Below are 24025 nucleotides of genomic sequence, written 5' to 3' on the forward strand. Positions count from 1 at the left end.
AACGAATTTCTTTGCATTAAAATCAGTTGCATTATTGGCACACCTACGATATCATCTCTCAAAATTTGTGGAACAGTGGGAAGTAATTTTCGTGATGGATTATTTTGTTAAAGGTATGTACTCTATTTTTATGTATTCTTCTATATTAAATCATCTCATATTTTCAGTGTACCATGACTTAGAGTATTATGATAGATATACTTAATATTTTTTTCGTAAATTAAACTTTAAAGTTTATGACGGAAGCAGTATAGAATTGACAGTATGTGTAAAGAGCCATGCCCTTCAACGTCCTCAGGAGGTAAGCCTATAGGCCGACCCAATAAGTCATTTGATGGCTCATCAATGAGATCGAAGAAACGGATAATAGTAGATCTTTTGGAAACTCGATCTGCGAGTGAGCTATAATTACAGCTGCAGAATTAATCACCATAAAGGAAGGGTATCGAAATATTGCTAAACAAATTAGAGAAGCCGATGAACGTCTAAAAAAGAATACGTGTTCTGAACAAAGTAGTCAATTAACTCCAGAGGAAGCGTTAGCTTATTATGTAGACTCCAAATCTACTAGTATCTATCATTCTACAGTTGAAGTAACTCGTAAATTTCGTACCGAGTTTCGAGAGAACGACACATCAGAAAGCGACCACGTAATGCTACGAATACCTTTTTATAATATCTTTTGAGAATGCTTCTGATTACTTCCGATTATGTAATCAACGCACTTATAGAGTGCGGAAGAACTTTACTTCTTTGAAAGCGGAAATTCTGCAGTTAATTGTCCCACTTTCAATACCATCAGAATCATCGGTACGCGAATTTAATGAGGAGGATTATTTATTGTCAGACTCTACTGAATGGGAGTGAAATGACAAGGAATATGATGGTGATTATTAGCTTTATTTTTTTTTATTGATTGAAACATATTTTTAATATAGTATGTTACTGGTATTAAGATTAATATTTTTAGTAACTAACCTATATATATTTTATATTTCTAACATAATTCTCAGTGCCTTAGTCTATACCTTAATTTATAGTTGTCAAAAAATTTTAACCGAAATCAAAAATTAATATCTCATGTAGGCATAACCTTTGAAGGGCCGTAGCTCGGAAGGGGTGAATTTTTGGGTGTCAAAACTACCTTAATCCTTTGTTTTCAAAAAATTTTAACCGAAACCAAAAATCAAAATACAAAAAAAAATTTTTTTTCTAAGAAAGAGAAGATGCTAAATTAATATAGAAGTTGGTCGGAATGGAAAATATCATTTGCAGTGTCTTTATTTAAAACATGAAACCCACCTTCTAATATATTAATAATTTGTAACGTAATATTGCATTGTAACACATTTATCGATAATGTTAAATTTTGTGTAATATACGAATACAATTGTGCAAATGATTTCTCAAACAAAATTCGAAAAACATCAGCTTCAGATTTGATATTAACTGCAGTTGTTGAAACAGGTGTCGTTATATCTGGAATAGTTGCATCTAACCCAGTTTGTTCTGGATCAGGATCTTGTAGTAATTTAATTGTAGATGGTGATAGAACAATAGAATTTTTTGCACGTGTTTTTAACCATGCAGCAACAACTGGTTCCCAATCTAAACCACTTGAACTCATATAAACCATACCATTACGTGATACTGTAGCTGGCGATGCATTATCTATATTATGCGGTTCAAAGATTATCTTGACGGTAGGTGCCATTACTAAACGATCACCGTTGGCTAGTGTTAGTGTTTTGTTATCGTCTAATACGGAATTTAAATTTTCAATCCATATACTATCCACTGGGCCATCTAATACTAGCCATACATGTTCACCTGTATCACAAAATAGCATATTATTTTAACGTTATTAGTGCCTCGCAGAATTAACTAATTGAATAACAGTGACTGAATATCACATTTTGATCTAATTAAATGTTCTCTTACTCGAACAAAGCATTCCTTCTGTTTTTAATGACTTTATGACCTAACGTGGCGAACAAAGGTTTGAACCCATCCCAAGGATTATTCCTACGCACGGACCTGTTCCTAATCATATAATACACCGATAATTAACTACAATTCCACATATACATAGTGAATAAAGTGTACAAAAGTATGGCATTCCTTTTTTTTCGGAGATTTAAAACACGTAATCACTTCAAACTGAAACATTTTATCAGGTAGATTTAATAGAAAAGTTTAATCTCTCGATTATTTCTAGATAAAATTATTAATAAAAAATAATTTTTTTTAAGCGTCAGTAAAAGCAAAGCAACGCACACAATTTAGCTGAAAAATTTTTTTTTTAAAATTCATTGTTTAACAGAAAGTACATAAAATGTTCGTTATGTTAGTATTATCTTGATAGTACTATGTTGAAACATTTTATATAAGTACATTCAGATTATTGTGTACAATTTGTCTTCAGTAGGGTCTTAACTGATCCACACTGTAGTAAATGATGAAATTGGGAAATGATCATAATGATTAGAACCCACTCAACTAGGATCGATTATCGCACGATTCTCGTTGATATCTGATCACTACAGTTTTAACTGGAAGACCATATCTCTAAAATTAAAACATAATATCTCTAATTTATGCTTGACAATAAGTTCTACGGTTTACATAAGATAAATTTGATCCTTTTTAAATCATAATCTGTCTAATTTATAAACATGATTCAATCTATTCGCTAGTCCTTATCGACTAATACCTGGAGAAAATAGCCGAGAAAAATGTGTAAAAATTCGAAACCGATCGGTTCAGCCGTTTTAGAGAAATCTTGCTCACCGACTTTGAAAACGCTGTTTCGGAAAAAATGCGTTTAAAGTTTCAAAAGACGTTTACACGTGAAATTATTATTATTATTATTATTTTTTTTTTTTTGGTACATTCTGGAAATGCAAGAAAACAAATCGATTCTTTGAAAATTCTACTTAATTATCAGTGGCGTAGCTCGCCTTCGAAGGGCCCTGTATCAAAATTAGTTGAGGGCCCAAATGAAGGTTTGGGCCCCTTCGGTTTTAAAACACCTTCTTTAAAAACAGGATCAGAAATTGATAGTTCGTAAAATCCGAATCATTGTCCCTTAAAGGTAGATTGCATAGCTATCCAGAATGTAATTGACTATTGATTTCACTTTTTAATAAAGTATCGATGGTATTTACTTGTAACCAATTATTATAAATAGGGATGCAATCAATATGCTCCTGTGAGTTTTCATGGGCATATATACATTGCGTAAAATTAGCCCGGGGGTCCCGTATCATTGATACGGCTGATACGGCGGTAGCTACGCCCCTGCTAGATATAACCCCATAATAGATAAAAATGGAAAAGAAAAACCATGATTTTAGTTTAGCTTTTTTCAATTTTCAAGTTTACATGTTAACCTTTTTTCAATTTTAAAGTTTTCCTCCAAAGTGCTGAAAATATTCCATCATTCCAATCATTTGTTGCGACGTCTAATCGACCAAACATTTGTGCAGCAGTTATTGCCTTTGGATTCATTCGCATTTCACGATGAAAATTACCAATTTTTGACAATGAACGCATTAATACTTGAATACATGTTGTTTTACCCGCACCAGTTGGTCCCAATGTCATAATTCCATGACGAACTCGCTGCGTTTCATATAATTGTATGAGTTTTAGCACCCATGGAGGATGATAAACTAAACTAGCAAGTTCAGTTTCTTCACTAATTGCTTCTTCCAGTTGTGGATAAGCTGTTTTCTCCAATGCTTGATTTGGAAATAAATCAGCCACCAAAGATATAAATAACGGTTCATCTTCGTCAATTAACTTTGATAAATTCATATCACGTAATACCCGCATCACAATTGTACTCTCTGTGTCTTTGGAGTTCACTCGCTTCGCTGCACCAAGTGATCGCAAAACTGATAATATGTTACGTAGTCCAAAGTCGTAATGCACCTATTCAATTATATAAAATGATCAATGAAAACTATAAATGGGACACATTTGAAAAGGGATTTCTAATCCACCCCACTGCCTAGACCCATAGACATATAAGAATAGACTAAAGAAGCGGGCGTGATCAGCTTAGACTCGATAAAAAGAGAACGATGCTCTGACGTACGTTTTGTTTCTTTTTAGTTGCGTTTGCACATTAATAGTCTTGGACAAGTGCTTACTGTAAGTGGACAAGTGCGCCAGTAAGTCACGCCCAAAAAAGGAGACAAAACGTGAGTCAGAGCATTGTTCTCTTTTTACCGAATCTCTAATCCCACTTACACGATTGTCCCTTACTAGCATGGTGTATTCTTATATGTCTATGGCCTAGACCAGTTTTAAAAAGTATACTATTAATTCAGTCAAGTTATACATGAAAAGGGGGTGAACCTGGTATCAGATATGTTTGTTTTTTTGATATATTGTTTGTGATGTAAAGGCAATGCTAAATCTAAGTTTTCCACCTCGGAAAAGGACTGGATCATGCCGAAAAATAAGAAAAACATCGAAATTTTTGATCTTGTTTCAGTTTTTTCTGACTTGGAAGGACTGATTTTTCATCAAAAATTTGTTGTATTTATTTTTAAAGAAGGTTAAATTTACAACAATTTTAGATTTGGCCGGTTTTTATAAGACCGATAGTTTTGGAGATTTTCAAAGTTTGTCTATTTTTTCAAGTTATAGGATTTTCGCAAATTTTCACCATGTTAACCGTTAGAGGTAGAACAAAAGTTTAAGTATAAAAAATATTCCTTATAAAAAAATTAACAACTTTTGTTTGCAACATTTTTTCGTAAACATCACTGTTTACCCGTGAAGGCGCAAATTAGTACAAAATCGGTGTCCATTTTCTCCAAAACTATAAAAGATTGGGAGTTGAAAATTTTCAGGCAGCTTCAAATAGTGGTCTTATAAAATATTCTGTAAAAACGAAAAAAAATTTTTTTTTTTTTTAAATTCCGAAAACCAGTGAAAAAATTTTCCACAAAAAAGTTGTTTACATTTAAAATTTTGTTCTATCTCTAATGGTTTACAAGATGAAATTTTCAAAAAATGTCAAATCTTGTAACTTGAAAAAATATAAAAACTTTGAAAAGCTGTATCTCCAAAACTGTTGGTCCTATAAAAACCGGTTTTATTTCAATCCGGTTCAAAATCGGCAAAAACTGAAGTAAAGTCAAAATTTTTGAGATTTTTTTATTTCCCGGCAAAAAAACAAAAATAAATGATTTGATGCAACCAACCTTCAATGTTTAATTTGATTGGCCTAAAATACGTATTTTAATAATAATAACAATGGGGTTTAACCTCCGTTTCCCAGACCACGTCTATAACAGAGACCACTCACTCTCACTCTCTTTTGTTAAATTACATCCTAATATGCAAATTAATTTTTATGATGTGGGTGAAGTCGGTTACTTTGTTCTTTTCCAAGCGAAGACAGTGAGATCAATTTACCGCCCCATTAACTATTTTTTTACACGGAAACTGCCTGGATTCGAACCCGCAACCTCTCTGCCAGTGGTCAAAGCAAGTTAATACGCCTTAACAAGCTCGGCTACTAACCGGATCTACGTATGGTAGTATACATATTCATATTGGGTTGGCGGATTTCAAATTTGAGAAAATTTACCTGTTTTGTTAACTGTTCCTCACATAATTTATATAAAGTATAAAATTTTCTAGCCAACGTAATATTCTCTAAAAATCCACAACTAGCCAATTTCACACGAATAATAATTTGTCGATCAGGGACCATCATAGCAACTGTACGAAATTGTATTTTCAAATTTTCTGGTAATTCTTTTCGTCCAGCATAGCCAGGATTCATTGTAATAAATATACCAAATTCAGGGCACATTTCAATAACATCACCATCGGTGAATGGAAATTCTTTACGTTTTTCACGTTTCGCAGCTAAGACGACAGCAACTTGTTGTGCAGCCACAGACAACACAGGTAATTCAATACGATTGAACTCATCAAAACAACCCCATGAACCAGACTGCGCTAAGCCTTTATATATTCGTCCCAAACCACGATAATCCATTTGATCGGAACAGTTGAATACCACAACATATTTCGCTAGTGTTTTTCCCATATCTTTGACTGTTTCAGTTTTACCTGTTCCAGCTGGCCCACAAGGTGCTCCACCCATACTCATATCCAAAGCTTGTGCTAATGTTATGTAACAGCGATCAGTTAATGGTGTAATTACGAGACGATCTGTACATCCTAAATATTCGTTTTGATAAATGAATGTTACGTCTGTTATTGAGATCCAAGTTTTATCCAATTCTTCTTTGAAATAGAATCGACATTGTTTTAACCATTCGAAGTCATTTGCAGAGCGGATATTCATTCGACACTATAATTTAAATATTTAATAAAGTATATGACGTCTGTTACGCCACCGACGCAAAGTACGGAAATCGCATTTAAATTAGGTACTGTGTAACTTAATCCGCAACTCAGGCCCGTGTCCAAAGGAGGATTTTTGGGGTTAAAATCCCTTCCATTAAGAATCTGTCCACATAAATTTTGAACTGACAATATAGTTCTGTAAATGCATCTATTTATGAGATGCATTTCACTGACGAATCACATATCCATAGATATTTTGAGCTCGTGGTACATTCTTTGACTTTGTCTTTGAGTCTTGGCGAGGCTATCGAACTAACTGATGTTGCGTAACATATTTTGATTGAAAGAAGAGTAAACGTTGGAGAAGAGTTTAGGAAAATTTTCAAAACCAAAACCAAGGTTCGCGTCATAACAGATTCTATGCTCGAATATACAGACTGATTCAGTTGAAGATTATAAATCGAATTTTGAATCATCGAAATATTTTATCTAATTTAGCTTGCCTGTTCCTCAATAAATGAAAAATTGTGATGAAAACTCTTGCTCATCTTTTTGAATTAGAATATTCATTCCCATGACATCTGGATCGACAAAGTTCAACTTTGGTGAAAAAGCATTGCCGGGCGGAATGCCGAAAATTCACTCGAATTAGCTAATCACTGAGTGGAGTCCGCCACCAAATTAGCAACGAGTAACATACACAATAAGAGTAAATACGATTAGCTAAATCATAATGATGATGACTACTTGGTAGTCGAAATACGTATTAATATAATAAAAAAATTGATCTAGGCAATTGGGGCAAAAATCGAAATTTATACCTAAAGAGTACCTAATTTTGGCATTTTTTAAATGCGATTTCAGTACTTTGCACCGCTTTCGTAACAGGGAACAGAAAATCGTTATTTTTGGGCGGTTTTTCGCGTGCTCTCTTAACAATTAACAACCAAGCACTAAAAATGCAATTAAGCCAAAAAATTTTGCGGGATGTTGTTGAGTAAGCTTTACACTTCAAGTAAAAATTTTATACATATTAAAAATTTGATTTTTCATAGAATTTGAAAGAAATTCGTAAAAATTCGCGTTTTTTTTCAATTTTTACGAATGTTTTACTCGCAAATTGTAAGGTTTAAGAAAATTTTTTGTTAGTTTTAACCCCAAATATATGATAAAATTGATTCCGAAGCGTTTCGGTCAACATTTTTCATCATCAACCTATATTTTTACGTTCAGGAGCAAGTTCTAAACGGAATCATGTGAAATGCTCAATGACGAATTTTGTCGGGACTATTATTTCCGTAATGAAGAGTTCTATATCCAATAATTACCAATATATCAAAAATATCTCGTTGATGAACATGAATTGTGATCAATGTTTCAAACTTTGTGCGTTCAATTTTCGTTAAATCACGCGTAGTTTGGTCAATAAGCGTATTTAACAGTTCCAAAAATTTGTTATTTGTATCAGCCATAATTTTTTTGTCTCCACGTGCTTGCATCAATGCTAATTCAGCATCTCGAGTCCATATCATTTGTATGCCAAGTAAACCCACTTGTGCTGGCATTTTGTCCAAAAATATTAACAATTGAAAATTTGGATCATTGATCATTGTGTACGCTGTCCGAATGATACCATGCAATGATTGTTGAGCGGTAACTAATAACGCTGTTAACCATGTTTCAACGGAACCCTCAGCTCGTACAGCACGCTCTAATGGTATTGTTTCTCCTTCACATGAGATAATTGCAGTCATTTTATTGTATTCGGCATCATGGAATTTTACCCAACGTGTGTTATCAAATATTGACAACAAATGGTTTTGTATTGTATGTGAATCAGATGCTTGACCTAAACATAAATTTAACATTAAAACAAGTGAAAACAAACAATTTACTGAGTTAGTTGCCCTATTAGCTTAGTTGGTTAAGACGTAAGCAATTCCGTCCGCGGTATGCTTATGCACAAAATAATTTAATTAATGGTTGCAATAGTAGCACTCAGCCTCTGAAATTGAGGAGCTGATAAATGCAATTATCAGCGGAAAGATGGTAAAACACATATATGGTATCACAATGGGCTCTATAGCCTAAGTGTGCCCTTCATAGACAGCCAATATAACCTAAAGCTCAGCCTATTTAACCTCAAAGGTACCACAGGACTGCCGAATGTCCTTAAGTTCAGCTGGCGAAACAAATGAATGAAAACCTGCAATGGGTCTAGGGACGCCGTGGAATTCCAGTTATTCGTGTAACTGAGGAACTTGCTAGAAATTGCACGAGGCTGTCGGACATAAGAATGAATAGGCATCCGGGAGTTCAATTTGCGACCTGCAAACTGTTCCTAAATGAGGATATCTTTTATCGCTTCAAAGGGACTCTATAAGAAAAGTCGTTTCGGCTTTTAAAGGAGACTGAGTAGGTTTCAGGCACGCTGAATGACTAAGCCTACCAGTAGATCAAATTTTTTCAGGAGCTGTCACAGTGGGGAGGAACAAGAAACGATGCCTTCTCTGTCACTATCCAGCTCTTGCCATGCAAAGAAAGTCTCTTTTCGGTCGGCCTGTCTTTGACAATCTCTCCGATCGAGAACTGACCGGGGATGGACCAACCCTCTTTTCTGTATCACAATAGACCCTATGGCCTAAATGTGTCCCAGCACAGAACAGCCACTTTAACCTATACTCAGTGCCCGACAAAACTGCGCCGCAGACCATTTGGTTACTGTTCTATAGCTATTCCAAAAAATGAAATGAAATACTCGTCAAATACAAATTTTTAAAATAATATTTCATAAATAAATTGTTTTATGAAAGTGTCATACCCTTAATGGGAAACCCTATATTTCGGCGCAATTTTATGCCAATGGGTGTATATTAAATACTTGAAATTCTTACCAAGTATTTCCAATAAAGCTGGATCTGACACAAAAAAGAATCGTGGAAACATTGTACGTTTCTTTTCCAAATATCCACTCAAAGATTTTTGACACAACTCCAATTGTTCTTGCAAATGCGGCAACAATTGTTTTAACATATCATCACCAATACAACACGATACAACACCGGGTGTTTCATGTGCTCGTTGCATAATTTTTTGCCAAGATTTATCAATTTTTGAAAAACGTTTCGCTTCTTTTGGTAATTGTTTTGCAATATCACCACCCACAAATACGGCTTCTAAGTATACCCACATATTTTGTACAAGTAACCACCGTTCTAGAATTTCATTTGTATTGGACAGATCGTGTACCCAATGTGTTATTTGTTTTTTGAATGGTGCATTGTAACGGTTGGACATTAGAGAACCTAATATCATTAAACTATCTTCTAGTTGGCCAATACTTTCAGCGGTCGTATCACCACGCAACAGCAGTTCACCACGATTGTTAAATGTCATGAAGGTTAGTTCGTGACTTGTCCATTCTGTTGTTACTTGTCGTAATTTCGCTTCAATATCTTTTTCTTTCATTGCCGATATGCAAATATCCTTTAAAACAATAGAAATATTGGTAAGGAATTTTAAGCTATAAACAAAATTTGGTCTAAGTGTTTGAAAATAATTTTGTCTTCCAGTATAAGAGTAAAAATGAGACAAGTACTTGTTGGTCACGCATAACCTTAGGGTTCCGTCTTTCATACTTTGGAAGCGGTGATGTAACGCACCCAACTCTCTTATCACCAAAATGGATGACAGCGTTTTTGATAGAATAAAAAGTTTTAAAATTTAATTTAAATATATGGCAAGAAAGAGTATTAATTTTACCAGAATATAACTTTTGTGGCTTTTTATTAGGAAAATCAACCTTTTGAAGTACTTTTTCAAACATTTTAGAATGTCCTATTGTTTTACACGTAAAATCTATGTACAGTTTTAAATATTTTTAAAATAAAATAGTCATAATTCATTGAGTATAACAGAAAAGATGGCTATGAATTGTTTTACATTTACTATTTTAAATATCAAATTAAATTTAATTTTTGCTTTTTTTTTAAATGTATCTTTATAAATTATAGCTCATGTGTTATTCTGATTTATGAGCTATATTATTGTTAAGTTTCATTTAAATCCATTACTTTGTTTTTTGCATGAAAGCGTAACAAACACACAAACAAACAAACATCCTTATTTTCATATTTATAATATATAGGGATTATTTACCCCCCCCCGCCCTTAAAATTTTCAGAATTGATTTAGACTTAGTCCAACTTCATATCAAAAATCAAGCTTTTTAATTGTGTGTCTTTCATAAAAACGGTTAATTTGGTAGTTTTGTTTTAATTTGGAGTAAATACTCACCTCAATATCTTCTTTGTATTTTAATAATGGAGCTTCCAATATATTTTTTAAACAGAATCCTTCATTTTCTAAATCAAACGTATGATGTAACACATCCATAATACGTTGCCAATGACGTGGTTTCATTGCTTTATTTGCCATTAATTCCAATAATGGACACATATCATTAAAATCATCAATTGTCTTCTTTAATGCAAAGAACGCCGGCCATTCTTTTAAACCTTTTGGTAATTTACGGCAACGATTTTGGAATTCCATTAATTCATTATTAATTTCTTCAATATTTACTTCACTCCAAGGTATATCATAATAGCTACTCACGCGATCGATTACATCGTTATATAATTTATATAATTTTTGTAATAAATTTAGTTCTTTACGTATTTGTCCTAATTCTGGATAATCAGTCACATCCAGACCAAATAATTCTTCGCCATTTTGATATGTTTGTAATTTTCTCCACATACCATCAAAACGATTCTAGTTTAATAGAAATGAAAAAGGAAAATTAGAAACAATTTGAAAAAAGTATTCATTCCGATTGATACTGATTCAAAATTTTAAATCAGAATGAATAGAATTGAATATACAAATTAAAAAAGACAATAAATAACTCACTTGAAATAGTATTAAACGGTCAGATGCATCTCTAGGCGATAAACCTGTTTGCATTGGTCCAGCATTTTCATATTCAAAACAATATGTTTCTTTTTCAATACGAAACAATTCTAAATTATCTTTCAATTCTTGTTCTAATCCTGGTTGCATTGCTAATAGACCTGCATGTACAGATTGCGCACGATTTTGTAATGTACGCCATGAGTAACGTAAATTATCCACTTGTTCCATTACTTCACGTTCAATTTGTATATCATGTCTCGATAATATATTAAATGCTTCCTAAAAATTTAAAATTATATTTGAAAAATATATCTTTGTATTATATCAAAGAGGGGAGCAAGTTGCTTTATGAAGAATGGCAAGAGTATGAATTGTAGGTATATATAAAACGCGAAAATACATTTTTATTTTAAAATTAGACCTATTTTACCATTTGGGGGTCACAGACAATGAAACCCGGATTTATACTGGTGAGACCCGTGGTCTTTTTTTGTGTTTTCGTGTGGAGGATTTACCTAAAAATTTCTTTTTTTACTATTCCCCTTTTCCCCCTTTTATCGTATGGCGGCTCTTTTCCTAAAAACTTGTAAAAAATGATTTTTTTAGTTTTTATACCCTATATATGAAATATATTAGAGTATATTAAGTTTAATCCCAAGTTTGTAACGCTTAGAAATATTGATGCTACAAACAAAATTTTGATATAGGTGTTCATAAAATTAATCTAGTTAGTCTACTTCCGTTTGTCGAGCCATCCATTTCGATTTTGACTAATTAGAAGTTTCCGTGAGCTGCAGAATTACGCACGAGTCGACTACTATATAAAAACTTGCTTATGGAAAGGTTGGATCAATAAGTGGAATAATTACCTCAATTGGATCAATGCGTAGTTCCATATCAACCTCTTGTTGACGTATTTTACCTAATGTATCCATAATTACACGTACATCATCTAAATCTTTTATTTGCCGTTCTAATTTACGTTGCATTTCACCCATTACTGCATAGACGTAATCCATTTCGCGACGATATTTTTTCTTCATTACCAGACCAATCCTAAAATACATGTGGAGCTATTTTACATTTGACCTCTCAGGGGTGCGCCTAACCCCTTTTTTGAGGGGGGTGGGGTAGTTGTTTGGTTTTTACAGTTTTTTACAAATTACAAAAAAAAAACTAATAAATAAAAAAAGTTAAAATAAAAGATCTAGTTTATTTAATTGTGCACATTTTTGTTTTATTTTTGACTTACTAGCTTCAAAATTGACCGAGATATGCCAATTTTAAAATGGAATTTTTTTCAGCTTCAATGAAATGAAAAAATATCCGTCTTGTAAGCCGTTACAAATAGAACAAAAGTTTAAATGTAAAATTTAGTCCTAATTTGCGCCTTCACGAGTCACCCAAAAGTTGTTTATTTTTTTATGAGAAACATTTTTTACATTTACACTTTTGTTCTATCTCTAACGGTTTACAAGAAGAAAATTTGACGAAAAATCGTATAACTTGAAAAAATAGACAAACTTTGAAAAGCAGTATCTTCGAAATTTTTGTTCCTATAAGAACCGGCTTGATCTCAAATTGTTGCAAATTAAGCCTTCTTTAGAAAGAAATATTACAGTTTTTGATGAAAAATCAGTCTTTTTGGGTCAAAATCGGTTGAAATAAGATCAAAATTTTCGAGGTTTTTCTTATTTTTCGGCATCCGGCTGTTTCCCGATATCGAAAATTTGGATTTGACATTGCTTTTACATTGCAAACAAGAAATAAAAATTAATGAGTTAAATAAGGAAAATATGAGGGTGTCTTCATCTTAAATGCGACACATTGTTCTTAGATTGTTTAAAATTGTGTCAATTATTATAAACATATAACATTTAAAACTAACCTTTGCGTGGAATTTTTAATTTCAAGTAATAATGCACTTTTTAATTTATCTGCAGATACTTTTAAACTGTTATAAAATCCAATTGTTTGTGGTTCAGTTTCTAAACGTGCTTCAAGTTCACTATGTCTTCGTAACCAACGATCAAAATCAGCTAAACCAGCTGCCAACATTTCGCGTTTATTTTTCTCATTACGCCATAAAAATGAATATGGTTTGAAACGATTCATAAAATCATTTATATCCTAATAAAAATGTAAAAATTATTATTACTAAATAAATTAAACTGGTTGTTTTAGAAATTGTATACAAATTTCTTGAATAGACTCAGGACAAAACAATGTTCCTTCTCTTTTCTGAATTGTTTTGGTTTTTACTTTTAAACTTAAATAAATTTCGAGTGCCCAAGAACTTTGTAATTCCTTTTTTATGCATTTTTATTAGGGAACATTCAACAATTGCGTTAAGTCTTTTTAAACTGTTTTTCATATCGACAAAATTGCAATTTTTGGCGTATTTGGCAACATGATTTTTACCAATACAGTGGAGCCTAGTTAAGTGAGACATCAATTGAAATGCAAATTTGCCTTACTTAAAGATATTTTCACTTAACCAGTGTCTTAGTTATCAGGTATAAATAAATATCTGTGTCATTTACAGAGGGTTCTATTAATAGAGGCCAGAATACAGGTTATTTCAGTTATAGAGGTGCGATTATGAAATAAAATAATGTATAAAGTAATGAGTTTTAATCTTAATTACGAATCAAAAAATGGCATCCATGATTTTTTATTATTTTGGTAATTCACATGCAATGTTTTAAAACCTTTCAAACATCTTGAAGTTTTAGATTTTCTGATTAATAGAATAAGCAGCTTTTCAGTCCCTGACATGTAAGCATTTAGTAGTACTGTAACGTGTTCTTTATTAAGTTTTCCGCCATGACAGAACTCACCTTTGAAAGTGAAAGTTTTATTGGGTAGACACTTATGAAATAAACCCGCTTCGTCTGCGTAAAAAATATGCAGAATAATTTCGCAGAAGAACTGGCATGTCTTCAATCCATTGGCTACATTTGTTAACATCAACAGCGTTACTTTCTCTACAAATTGCTTAGAAATTATTATCTCTATAAAGGAATAAAACTCAGAGTACATCCTTTGCGTAAAAAATTTTTATTTTAGAGATTATTATGATGCATTTAAGTATGATGCATTAATTATTATTGAATATTAAACAAACCCCTAGCCCCACTCAATTTCATTTTTCCGCCATATCCTGCGCCAAGGGCCAACAATTTTTGTAATTACTATAACTACATAGTTCAATCTTTCTCGGAGGTATAATTGTTAAACGTAATTGTTGAATGTGCTTTAAATATATATAGATAATTAATTACTTTTTTAATATTATCAGTACATGTTGTAATTAATGTAACTGACTTTAAAATTTCCTTATTCTCCATAATTTGATTATAAAAATTACGTTGTTGGAATGGAAATTCTGGTTCTTTGTCATCTGCCATACGATAAAAGCGTTTACGAAACACACGAATTCCTTCACGTGGTATTTGTTGAGAGTTTTGTTGATGAACACGGTGATGATGATGGCCGCCGCCTTGAACGCCGCCAACATTTTCACTAGCCTGCTCCAGTCGAGAGACAACTTCTAATATTGCTTGAGATTTGCGTCCAGCAAGTTTCTTCCAAGTTGGACGCTGTACGTGTTGCATTCCACATGCAGGTTTTTATTTGATTCAGATTGCAGTCAGTTCATTCCGCATGCATATGATATGAATTAGGGATTACAATCAGGGATAGCAATGTGACAAGGATATAAGGAATTAACTCGAACGATTTCATAGATGTTTAACAAAAAAATCATTCAAAAAATCAAGAATAAAAAAAAATATCCGTTCAAAAAATAAACACAAGCCGGTTGATTAAAATTGTTTTAATCAAAGTTGCAATTGTGCAAAAAATATTTAAAATTCCCAAAAATGTAGTTATTTAATTTGGGGTGATATGTACACATGTGTGTTTTGGATTTACGAGGAATAACAGGATTCGGTTCAGGAATTAAACATAAAAATTCATTTTGTGAATATCATTTTTAGGAAAATTTTTGATTATATCTTGTAGTAATTAATTAACTTTACCATCCCAGTTTTTTTTTTTTTTTTTTTTTTAAGAGGTACTATTATTTGCATAGTTTTCCAAGCCCGGGATTTAAAATCAAAGCGAAGAAAACAAGCAAAAGAATATTTGATTTCAAAAAAATAACAAACTATACAATTTTAGAATATATCAGCAGATACCTATAGCTTTACGAGGTAAAAAGTATTTCCCTCTGTTTGCTGTTCAGTAGTCAGAAGCTACAATTTCATTTATAAACTTTTGACTAGGAATCAAAATCAACAAGCCATATGATTTTTAAAATGTTTCCATTATGGCAAACAAATTGGGAATCACAAGACTGGTGTCCGGATCAAGATTTACCACCATTGAACAATCCAATATAGCATTAGAATTTCAACTGCTGGCTAAGCTCCAACTAAAACTAATAAAGACTTGGTTTACCAGTTTTTTCCCAAGCCTCTCCCAGTTTTGATTTACCAATCATTACCCAAGCCACAACCAGTCTAATGAATGAAGCGAAAGTTTAGAATGTTTTGCCCATGTCTGGGCAAAGGCTAATATATTGGTCAAAGTGAATTAACCAAGTTTGTTCTTAATAATTATTCCTATTTTTAGCTTTTATGGTGGTTGATAGAATAATCGAGAGAATAAAGTCGTCCAATATGCCGCAAGTACATATAGGTACTAAGAAACATGTAATTGTTAGATGGTGAAGGTTAAACACGGGTAGTTGTCATTTGTTAAATAAACTGCTCCAATTTATTAAGAGAACAAAATTTTTACACAAAATTTTATCTAAATTTCAAACAGCTGTATCTCTGCGAAAAATCATCGAATTCAGAACTTCAATAGCTCAATTGAAAACTTGTACAATCTAGTTTTGGCATCTACTGGTAAAAAATTTTGCACCCATTGTCGCTTTGCACGGAGGGTTGAAAGGGTGAGAAATGTTTTCTCCAAATTTTATGTAAAGTTTAAAAGCGTACCAAAATTTTTTAAATCATTTTACAAAAAATTTGTTTAAAGCACTGGAAAGCTTGTATATTTTTCTTGAAAATGAGTATATAAACAAAATCCCGTACGGGCTTGGACCAAGATATTGACTTCCCGAGCAAAATTGACACTTCTGGGTTTAAAATCTTCCATCTTTTGAAATAATCATAGCACTAAAAATTTTTTTATATCATTCGCAAACTTACACTGCCTCTTTTTAAGCCCTGGCATATTGTTTTGTAAAAACTTGTATAACTCCCCTAATTTTCGTTTTTAAAACATGAAAAAAAAATAAAATTTTTTCGTATTTTAGGTGTTTTTTCACCTGGCCGCCATTTAAAAAAAAAAAAAGACGTTATCTAAAATCTTATCAGGCTCATTAGAAAACTAGTACTTTGAAGTTTTGGACTTTTTTGCTCAAAAACCTTAAACTCTTTTTATAATTCTTTGTAATAATCGCTTTTGAAGGTAAAGGATGGTAAAACTAATCAATTTAATATTATTAATCAATGGTAAATTTTAGGTAGATTTCGAAAACTGATTTAACGCGATTAGCGTGATTAGCTTTATAGGTAGAAAGAGTGTTATAATTTTTTTCAATATTCGCAATAAAATAAAGTAATCCACAATAAGTAAAACAGGTTTTCCCTCCATTTTTTCTTGTAAAACAAACCAAACCTTATCCCATAAACACATTCCAATTGAAATAATGCAATACTTATAATGTTTTCGACAGATCAAAACATAACACACATTGTGTTGACGAATATTCCCGATTTATACTAATGTTCAAATTTTGTAATACTTTATAATACACAATTCGCAATCGGGAATATTCTTCAACACAACGCGTGTTGTGTTTTGATATGCCGAAAACATCAATATATCCTTAATTTTCTAAAGCATAAGCAAAAAAAGAATAATATAAGGATGAAAGCACAATGTGCTAATAACATTTGACAGAAAACATGATGTAGAGTTGGTTTATTTTATGTTGGACCTTACAAGCAAAGAGAATAAATATTATTACATGTATATATGTATTATTATTTACTCTCTTTGTTTGTAAGACCCAACATAAAATAAACCTTTTCTACATATTTTATTTTATTTTGTTAAGTTTCTGTAATTATTTTTAATAAATAAAGTTTAGTTGTTTTTGTTGAAAAAGAAGTTATATCACGAGTTAAATTTCTAACGTCAATTTCATGTCAATATCAGTTGTATATATTATTTATTGATTTTTACTCTACTTCAACTTCGAAATCTACCTTTTAAATTCACATTACCATCGTGTTTTAAAAATATTTGTTTTAGATTTAAATATAGTGCGAATCAAATTACATGAATTAAAAAACATTCCTAGTTCATAACCGTTCATAACTTACATGCTGTTAAACAATTTAAACAAGAGGTTGAATGCTGAACTTAGTGGACGAACACAATTTTTTTTTTTTTTAATTGCATTTATATGTGATCAGCAATAAAAGTAAGTACATGACAATGTGTGGGATTAACATTCATTCATATTTTATTTGTAGAACTTAAGGGTGTTCCGTAATATTCACCAGTATACTGGCCAGTGCTCATGTCGTCAGAAGTCGGCTCCATATTGTAAAAAATACTCACTCGTAATTGACGTAATTACACGCACTGGCCAGTATATTTCAGAACGATTCGCCAGTATGGCGTCGGTTTATGGCGTCATTAGCACTGGCCAGTATACTGGTGAATATTACAGAGCCACTCTAAATAAATTAGTTTTGTGTATTGTATTTACAAAAAATAAACAAACATGGACTTAATAATTATTCTAGAACTAAGTAAATAAGAAATGAATGTCAGTGGGATAAAATCTAATTTTTCAAAATTTTTACTCCCCAAATAATGTAGGAAACGAAACCGAGAAATCAGTCCAACCCAGGAAAAAACTCCGTGCCGGTAGATTTTTATAGGAGCTGGTGGAAGATGTTTTTCTCGAAGAGTGTCCCAAGAAGAGTGTTTTGCCCAAATTGTATTTTGAGCCATTCTAAAGAGTTTTTGACTCTTGAGATTTTTTGAGAAGTTAAAAGCTGAGAGGCAAACATGCTGAATACTTGAAGCAGTATAGTAGGACTATTGCAGAAACTTTAACAGTCGGAAGGAAAAAGGAATTATGATCCACCTTCCTTGTCACTTTTAACGCCCAGTAGAAGATACATATAAAAAAATAATTCCCATAGAAAATATGTTGATTGAGACAAATATCTTTTGTCGGACCCAGAAAATGTTTATGGCTTGTGAAAATTATTATTATATATTTCTTGAATAGTTATACTTTATAATTATTGTAGAACACAAAAATTTAAAACTTAATAACAACTTAATGTTAAAGACCACTGACATTCATTGTGTTACAACTTTGGTTAATAAGAAGAGATGATTTAGCAAGTACTTATTACAAACGATTACTTTTTTATCATTTATTAAATTATATACATGTGATCACAATAAACACAGTTTTGAGGCTTCTTGTGGGACAAAATTTTGAATTATTTCATTTTAAAACTGGGATTTTTAACACAGTATCTTATGGAAGAACTCACAATAGTGTTAATTGTATAAAAATTAATCGGTGATTCTTCTTCAAACAAGTTTTCATCATGAATAAAATTTATCACAGATTCTGTTTATGAAAAAAAAAACATTGCCTTGCGGCGCTTTCCAAAAAGAAAATATAAAAAAACTTTCGTTTTTGACGCTTTTACCATATTCTTAGAGCATTTTATTACATTTACGTCACACAAATTACCTAGTTTACGATATTCTTAGAGCATTTGATTACATTTACGCCATACAAATTGCCAAGTTGACTAGTCACGTGACGGCCGAAGCACTTTAAAATATGAATAAGGCAGTTTTAAACATCATCTCTTCTTTTGCTTAGACATTTTCTATACGTTATAATAGTATAAAAAACAAAAAATCATTGATAAACATACCTGTTTAGTTTTAGCCCCGGTCCATTGACCTACGCCTCGTGATACTCCAGTAATATGTTTACTAGCAATCACTAAAGCTTCCTGCACTTCGTCTAATTTTGGTTTTAAGCATATATTTGGTATATTTAATATTGCATGTACAATAAATAACGGTTCATTGTATTCGCTGTTTTCTTTTGAATCCGATGTATCTCCGACTACACTCGATGATACAGATGAAGTCTCGGTATTCCCATCGCCATTTCCACCAATCCCTCCTCCACCATCCGACATAGATTCAGGTGGTAAAAATTTTTTACGTATGATCTCCAAAGAGTTTCGTGTAACTTTTATTAATACATCAATAACTTTACGACTGTAGTAGCGTCGCATTTCATTTGCTGCATTTCGAACTAAATCACGTATAGCTTTTGGTACACCTGCACCACCAGTTACTAAAATAGATTAGGAACAAATTTAAAATTTAGAAAAAATTAAACAAAACGAATTAGTGACCAGTTGTTGCCGGATGGCTAACCAGCTAATTTTTTTGTGGGTAGAGTCGGTTACTTCGTTGATGGTAAGTTGAAAATTTGTAGGTAGCTTGATTGCTAGGTTAGGTTTGGTTAGAGTGGCTTTCCTGGTATGGGGCACAGTTAGACCAAAGAGTCCGTTGTGATAACAAAAGATAGTTGGCCCATCCCCGGCCAACTTCATGAACCATTTGGAGCTGTTTAGGAACAACAAGAGTGCTTTGACGTCAACGAACTTGAGGCTCAAGCGAGTCCACCTCCTCGTGACAAGTGCAGTAGTCATGGTACACTGTCCAGCCCAGGCGCTCAGCATGCCTGCCACGTAGCCACTGTCCTGTAGTATCCAAAACAATTTTGCTAATAGAGGCCCTTAAAAGTGATCTTCGGTACGCATACGATTGTACTCAGACGATATCTGTCTTGTAGTACCACGTTCTTCCGTCCACCTAAGATTGGCCGACTGATTCTAATTTCTCACTAAACTCATCCGATAACTGAAATTTTGAATTCAGTAGAATTTTACTTTTTTTAAGCAAATGGGTGCTTTGAACCATTTTTGTGAATCTCTAGAGGGGGCAGCTGCCCCTAACTGCTCCCCTTCTCTTGGCGACGCCCATTATTTCCTCACCTAAAATGTGTGGTTGTTCAAAACATTGATAAACTTGACTCCAATCTTGATTTTGATTAGACGTCTGATTATTATCAACATCCATTGATTTATTGCTATCTTGATTTGCATCTGGTTGAAACAATGCATCAAGCTCTGAAGGTTGTTCACTTTCAAAATATTTTGCTGCATTTTTCACTAATTGTAAAATTTCTTCAACTGCTTCTTCTACCATTAAACTTTTACGGTGTAATGTAGATGCTGATGTACGGCTTATGACTTCAGATTGTTCGATAAATTGTTCAATAGTCCATTGTTCACCATTTGCAGGTAATGCATGTAATGTTACTTCTTGCATTGTTGCTAGAACTTCGAGTATTCGATTTGAGTAGACATCATGAACACGATTCATCTATTTATTCAAATTTAAATGTCAAATATTTAGTTAAAAAAAATTATAATCCAAGTATCATCTTTAAGTACTTACCAATATTTCAAAATTATTAATAGCCTCAATAGTTTTTTCAACAAAAGGTTCCCATTTCCTTCCAGCCCAATTTAAGGATTGAAATGCAGGTGTTAACATTGAAGACAAGCGTAACAAATGAGGTAAAAATAATGGACGTACTTCTAATTTTACCGATTTAACAGTTGTTAAAAATCTTTTTACCATGTACTAAAATTAAATTATATTTTTGTGCTATTGTAATAAAAAATTGCAATAATTATAACAAATAAGGGATTTCAAATAAAATTGAAAATAATGTATTTCATTTTCAATTAAAGTTAGGGTTGCCACCTGCTCGGGCTCGCCCGGTAATGACGGGCTTAGAAGGCTTTGCAGGGCGGCCGGGCTATCGCGTGATCAGGGTCGAAAAAGCAAAAATTAGCATTATGATTGCTGAACTCCAACCACGATGGATTTGACCTCAGTAACTAGAGTAGTGAGGATTGATTTTGTTCATGATTTTAGTGTTTATGGGACTTATTTTAGTGTATATAGGACTTTATAAATATTATCGAACATATTAAATGAGAACTCTAGGATATTTTGAAATAAACTTCTATTTTTGCCCCAATTTCCTAGATAAGTTTTTTGTGTTTTAAAAATACGTATTTCGACTACCAAGTAGTCATCATCAATATGAATTAGCTAATCGTAATTACTCTTATTATGTATGTTTCTCGTTGTTAATTTGGTGTCGGACTGCACGGCAATACAAAATAAATTTTGTACCCAATATTGCTTTTGGTCGCTATGCTGAAAAGCATTTGTTCTTTCAAAATATTAAAATTAGACATTTCAAACTTCTAAACGCTTCTTTTTCTTCGCGATTTGACTAATATTAACAAAGTGAATGGGGGATGAGTGGTTAATTTCGACGGTAAGTGAATTTCTTGTTTTATTTAACTATAAAAACATATTATTTTTGTTGGCAAACTCAATATTTTCATCTTTTTTGAAATCTCAAAATATAAATAATGGCAATATATTTACATGTAAATAATTATTAATTTTTTCAAAATGTTCACGCTTTGTTAATAACGTTCGTGCAACAATTGGCATTGCTAAATTCAATTTTGCCAAACAATCAGCTTCACGTATAACTAACGCAATTCCAGTACAATAATTGACACGTATACATCCTGTTTGTTGATCTAGCTTTAACAATGGTTGTGTTAACCATACATCAGCTTCACAAACATTTTGATCCATCCAAATGGCTAACATCTCATTCTCATAATTTTTTAATGTCTCTGACGTTACGTCATAACGTTTTAAAATATCGGACGTTGCAGGTTTTGTACTCAGAACAGGATGGGAACTTATACTGTCCACTAATTCTTTTAAATGTATCTGTAATGATCGACACCATCTAATTCGTCCAGCTATTGGTGGATAATTTCTAGCTAGTGGTGGATTATCACGTTGTTTTTTAAATAATTTCAATATACGATCTGTTTCGTGATCGCAATACCTGAATAAAAGAAAATTGTGATTAAAGAACAGTTTTTAGGAAAACATGCTAAACGTGGATATCTGAGACACTGGGTAAATGGAATATCACTATAAGTGAGACAAATTTTCGGGTACCTTGAGGTCGCAGTTACCAGATTCCACTGTAATTGATCTATTTACCTTAAAACACGATCATATTTATCATTCATATCAGTTAGTGGAACTTTTTCACTAACTTTTTCAAAACGAGGTAAAAAGCGTAATCCCTGTGGTGTTTCCCAAACCGTAGAAAAATTCACTTCAATTAAATCACATAATTTATCTTTTAATTCATTGATACGTTTTGTAAACGTTGTAAAATCTTTATCAAATTCTGTGTTACGTTGATCCAAATAATCATATTGTTTCGATGTAACAACTTTTTTGGTTTCATCAAAGATTTGTAAAACATCTTCCAATGTTTCACCTAGAAGGAGGCCTTCAACACGCTTTTCAAATAATTTTGTGTAATCATCAACTAGTTTGAACATAGCAATAATTTTTGATAGACGATTACAGAATGTATCAAATTTTCCAAAGACGTAGTTTTCGGAGAAGTTTAATGGTTCTGCTCCACGAATAAAAGGCTGAGATTTGACAATCGTATATGTACGTCGGTACACCTGTTAAATTATTTAATTTTATTATTATTTAATCTGAGAGTTGGTGTGGTCATAAACATCAAAATATCAACCGTGTGTTTTTGGTCGTTGTGCAGATCCAAGATATTTTTTCTTAAGCAACACGGATCAAAAAAATACATCGTTTCGGGAGATTTGAAAAAAAAGTATATTGTAAGAAACATGTCATGGATTTCAAAATGTCTGGAGAAAAAACGGTTTCCGTCGATTAATGATTGGCTGTAAGAAAAAAAAAAAGACTTTCGCGTATTCAATATTGACCGGGCAAAGAAGATTGACTGGGCAAAAGGACCACGCGAAAGGCATTCGCGGTTGATGTGTTACACCCGTGATTTCGAAACCGTTTTTTTAATAATAGGAATTCAAAATTTCATTTAATATTTATAATTTATATATCCCGCGTTATGCTTAATAGCTCCGATAATACGTTGTAGATATTCTAGATGGCATTAAAAGCTTATTGGTGAATGGCCCGGTTAATTTACCTCTAGTTTATTGGTAAATTAAGTTAAATATATATTTTACGGGTTAAATCGCATCCCTAGCCATGACCCTTTCTTTTTTCTCTCTACAACTTAATTATCAAAAGTTTGGTGGTTAGTATTTTGATGTTTATAAATACGGCAACACTTAGACTAATTGCGTCTTTTAAATATATATTCGTTACTTACTCGATTTAAATTGATACAATGTAATATTTTTTCTTGTACTACATCTCGATCTTGTGACCAAATAGTATCTTTGCCACGTGATGTTATATATTGTTTACATGTTTCGATCATTTGATTTGTAATCTATACAACAACATTTATTAATTTAAATATAGTAAACGGTAAAACTTCAAATTTACCCCAATGCCTTAATTATTTTTTATACCATATACAGGGTTTTTCAGCATAGTCTAAGACGTTTTTTTTTTTAAGGAAGATTAATAAGATAACATACAACTATATTTTTAATCATCTTTTTACATTGCAATGTGTAAAAAACAAATTTCATGTTTATACAAGCTC

General features: G+C 32.3%; 1 protein-coding gene across 1 annotated transcript in view; it reads right to left on the minus strand.

The window, feature by feature from the left end:
• Positions 1-24025, minus strand: part of LOC123303001 (dynein axonemal heavy chain 5) — a 48784-nt gene that overhangs the window by 18330 nt on the left and 6429 nt on the right. Inside the window, exons 7-24 of the mRNA XM_044886096.1 lie at positions 23684-23806; positions 22513-22994; positions 21871-22351; positions 20860-21048; positions 20394-20784; positions 19527-19687; positions 19254-19412; positions 14541-14858; positions 13145-13386; positions 12126-12312; positions 11254-11535; positions 10636-11115; positions 9234-9825; positions 7668-8188; positions 5609-6343; positions 3393-3936; positions 1573-1830; positions 1303-1449 (exon numbers count right to left, since the gene is read on the minus strand). Coding sequence (XP_044742031.1) covers positions 1303-1449; positions 1573-1830; positions 3393-3936; positions 5609-6343; positions 7668-8188; positions 9234-9825; positions 10636-11115; positions 11254-11535; positions 12126-12312; positions 13145-13386; positions 14541-14858; positions 19254-19412; positions 19527-19687; positions 20394-20784; positions 20860-21048; positions 21871-22351; positions 22513-22994; positions 23684-23806 — 6292 coding nt within the window. The remainder of the gene's footprint in view (positions 1-1302; positions 1450-1572; positions 1831-3392; positions 3937-5608; positions 6344-7667; positions 8189-9233; positions 9826-10635; positions 11116-11253; positions 11536-12125; positions 12313-13144; positions 13387-14540; positions 14859-19253; positions 19413-19526; positions 19688-20393; positions 20785-20859; positions 21049-21870; positions 22352-22512; positions 22995-23683; positions 23807-24025) is intronic.

The sequence above is a fragment of the Chrysoperla carnea genome, chromosome X, assembly GCF_905475395.1.
Source record: "Chrysoperla carnea chromosome X, inChrCarn1.1, whole genome shotgun sequence".
NCBI classification, from domain to species: Eukaryota; Metazoa; Arthropoda; class Insecta; order Neuroptera; family Chrysopidae; genus Chrysoperla; species Chrysoperla carnea.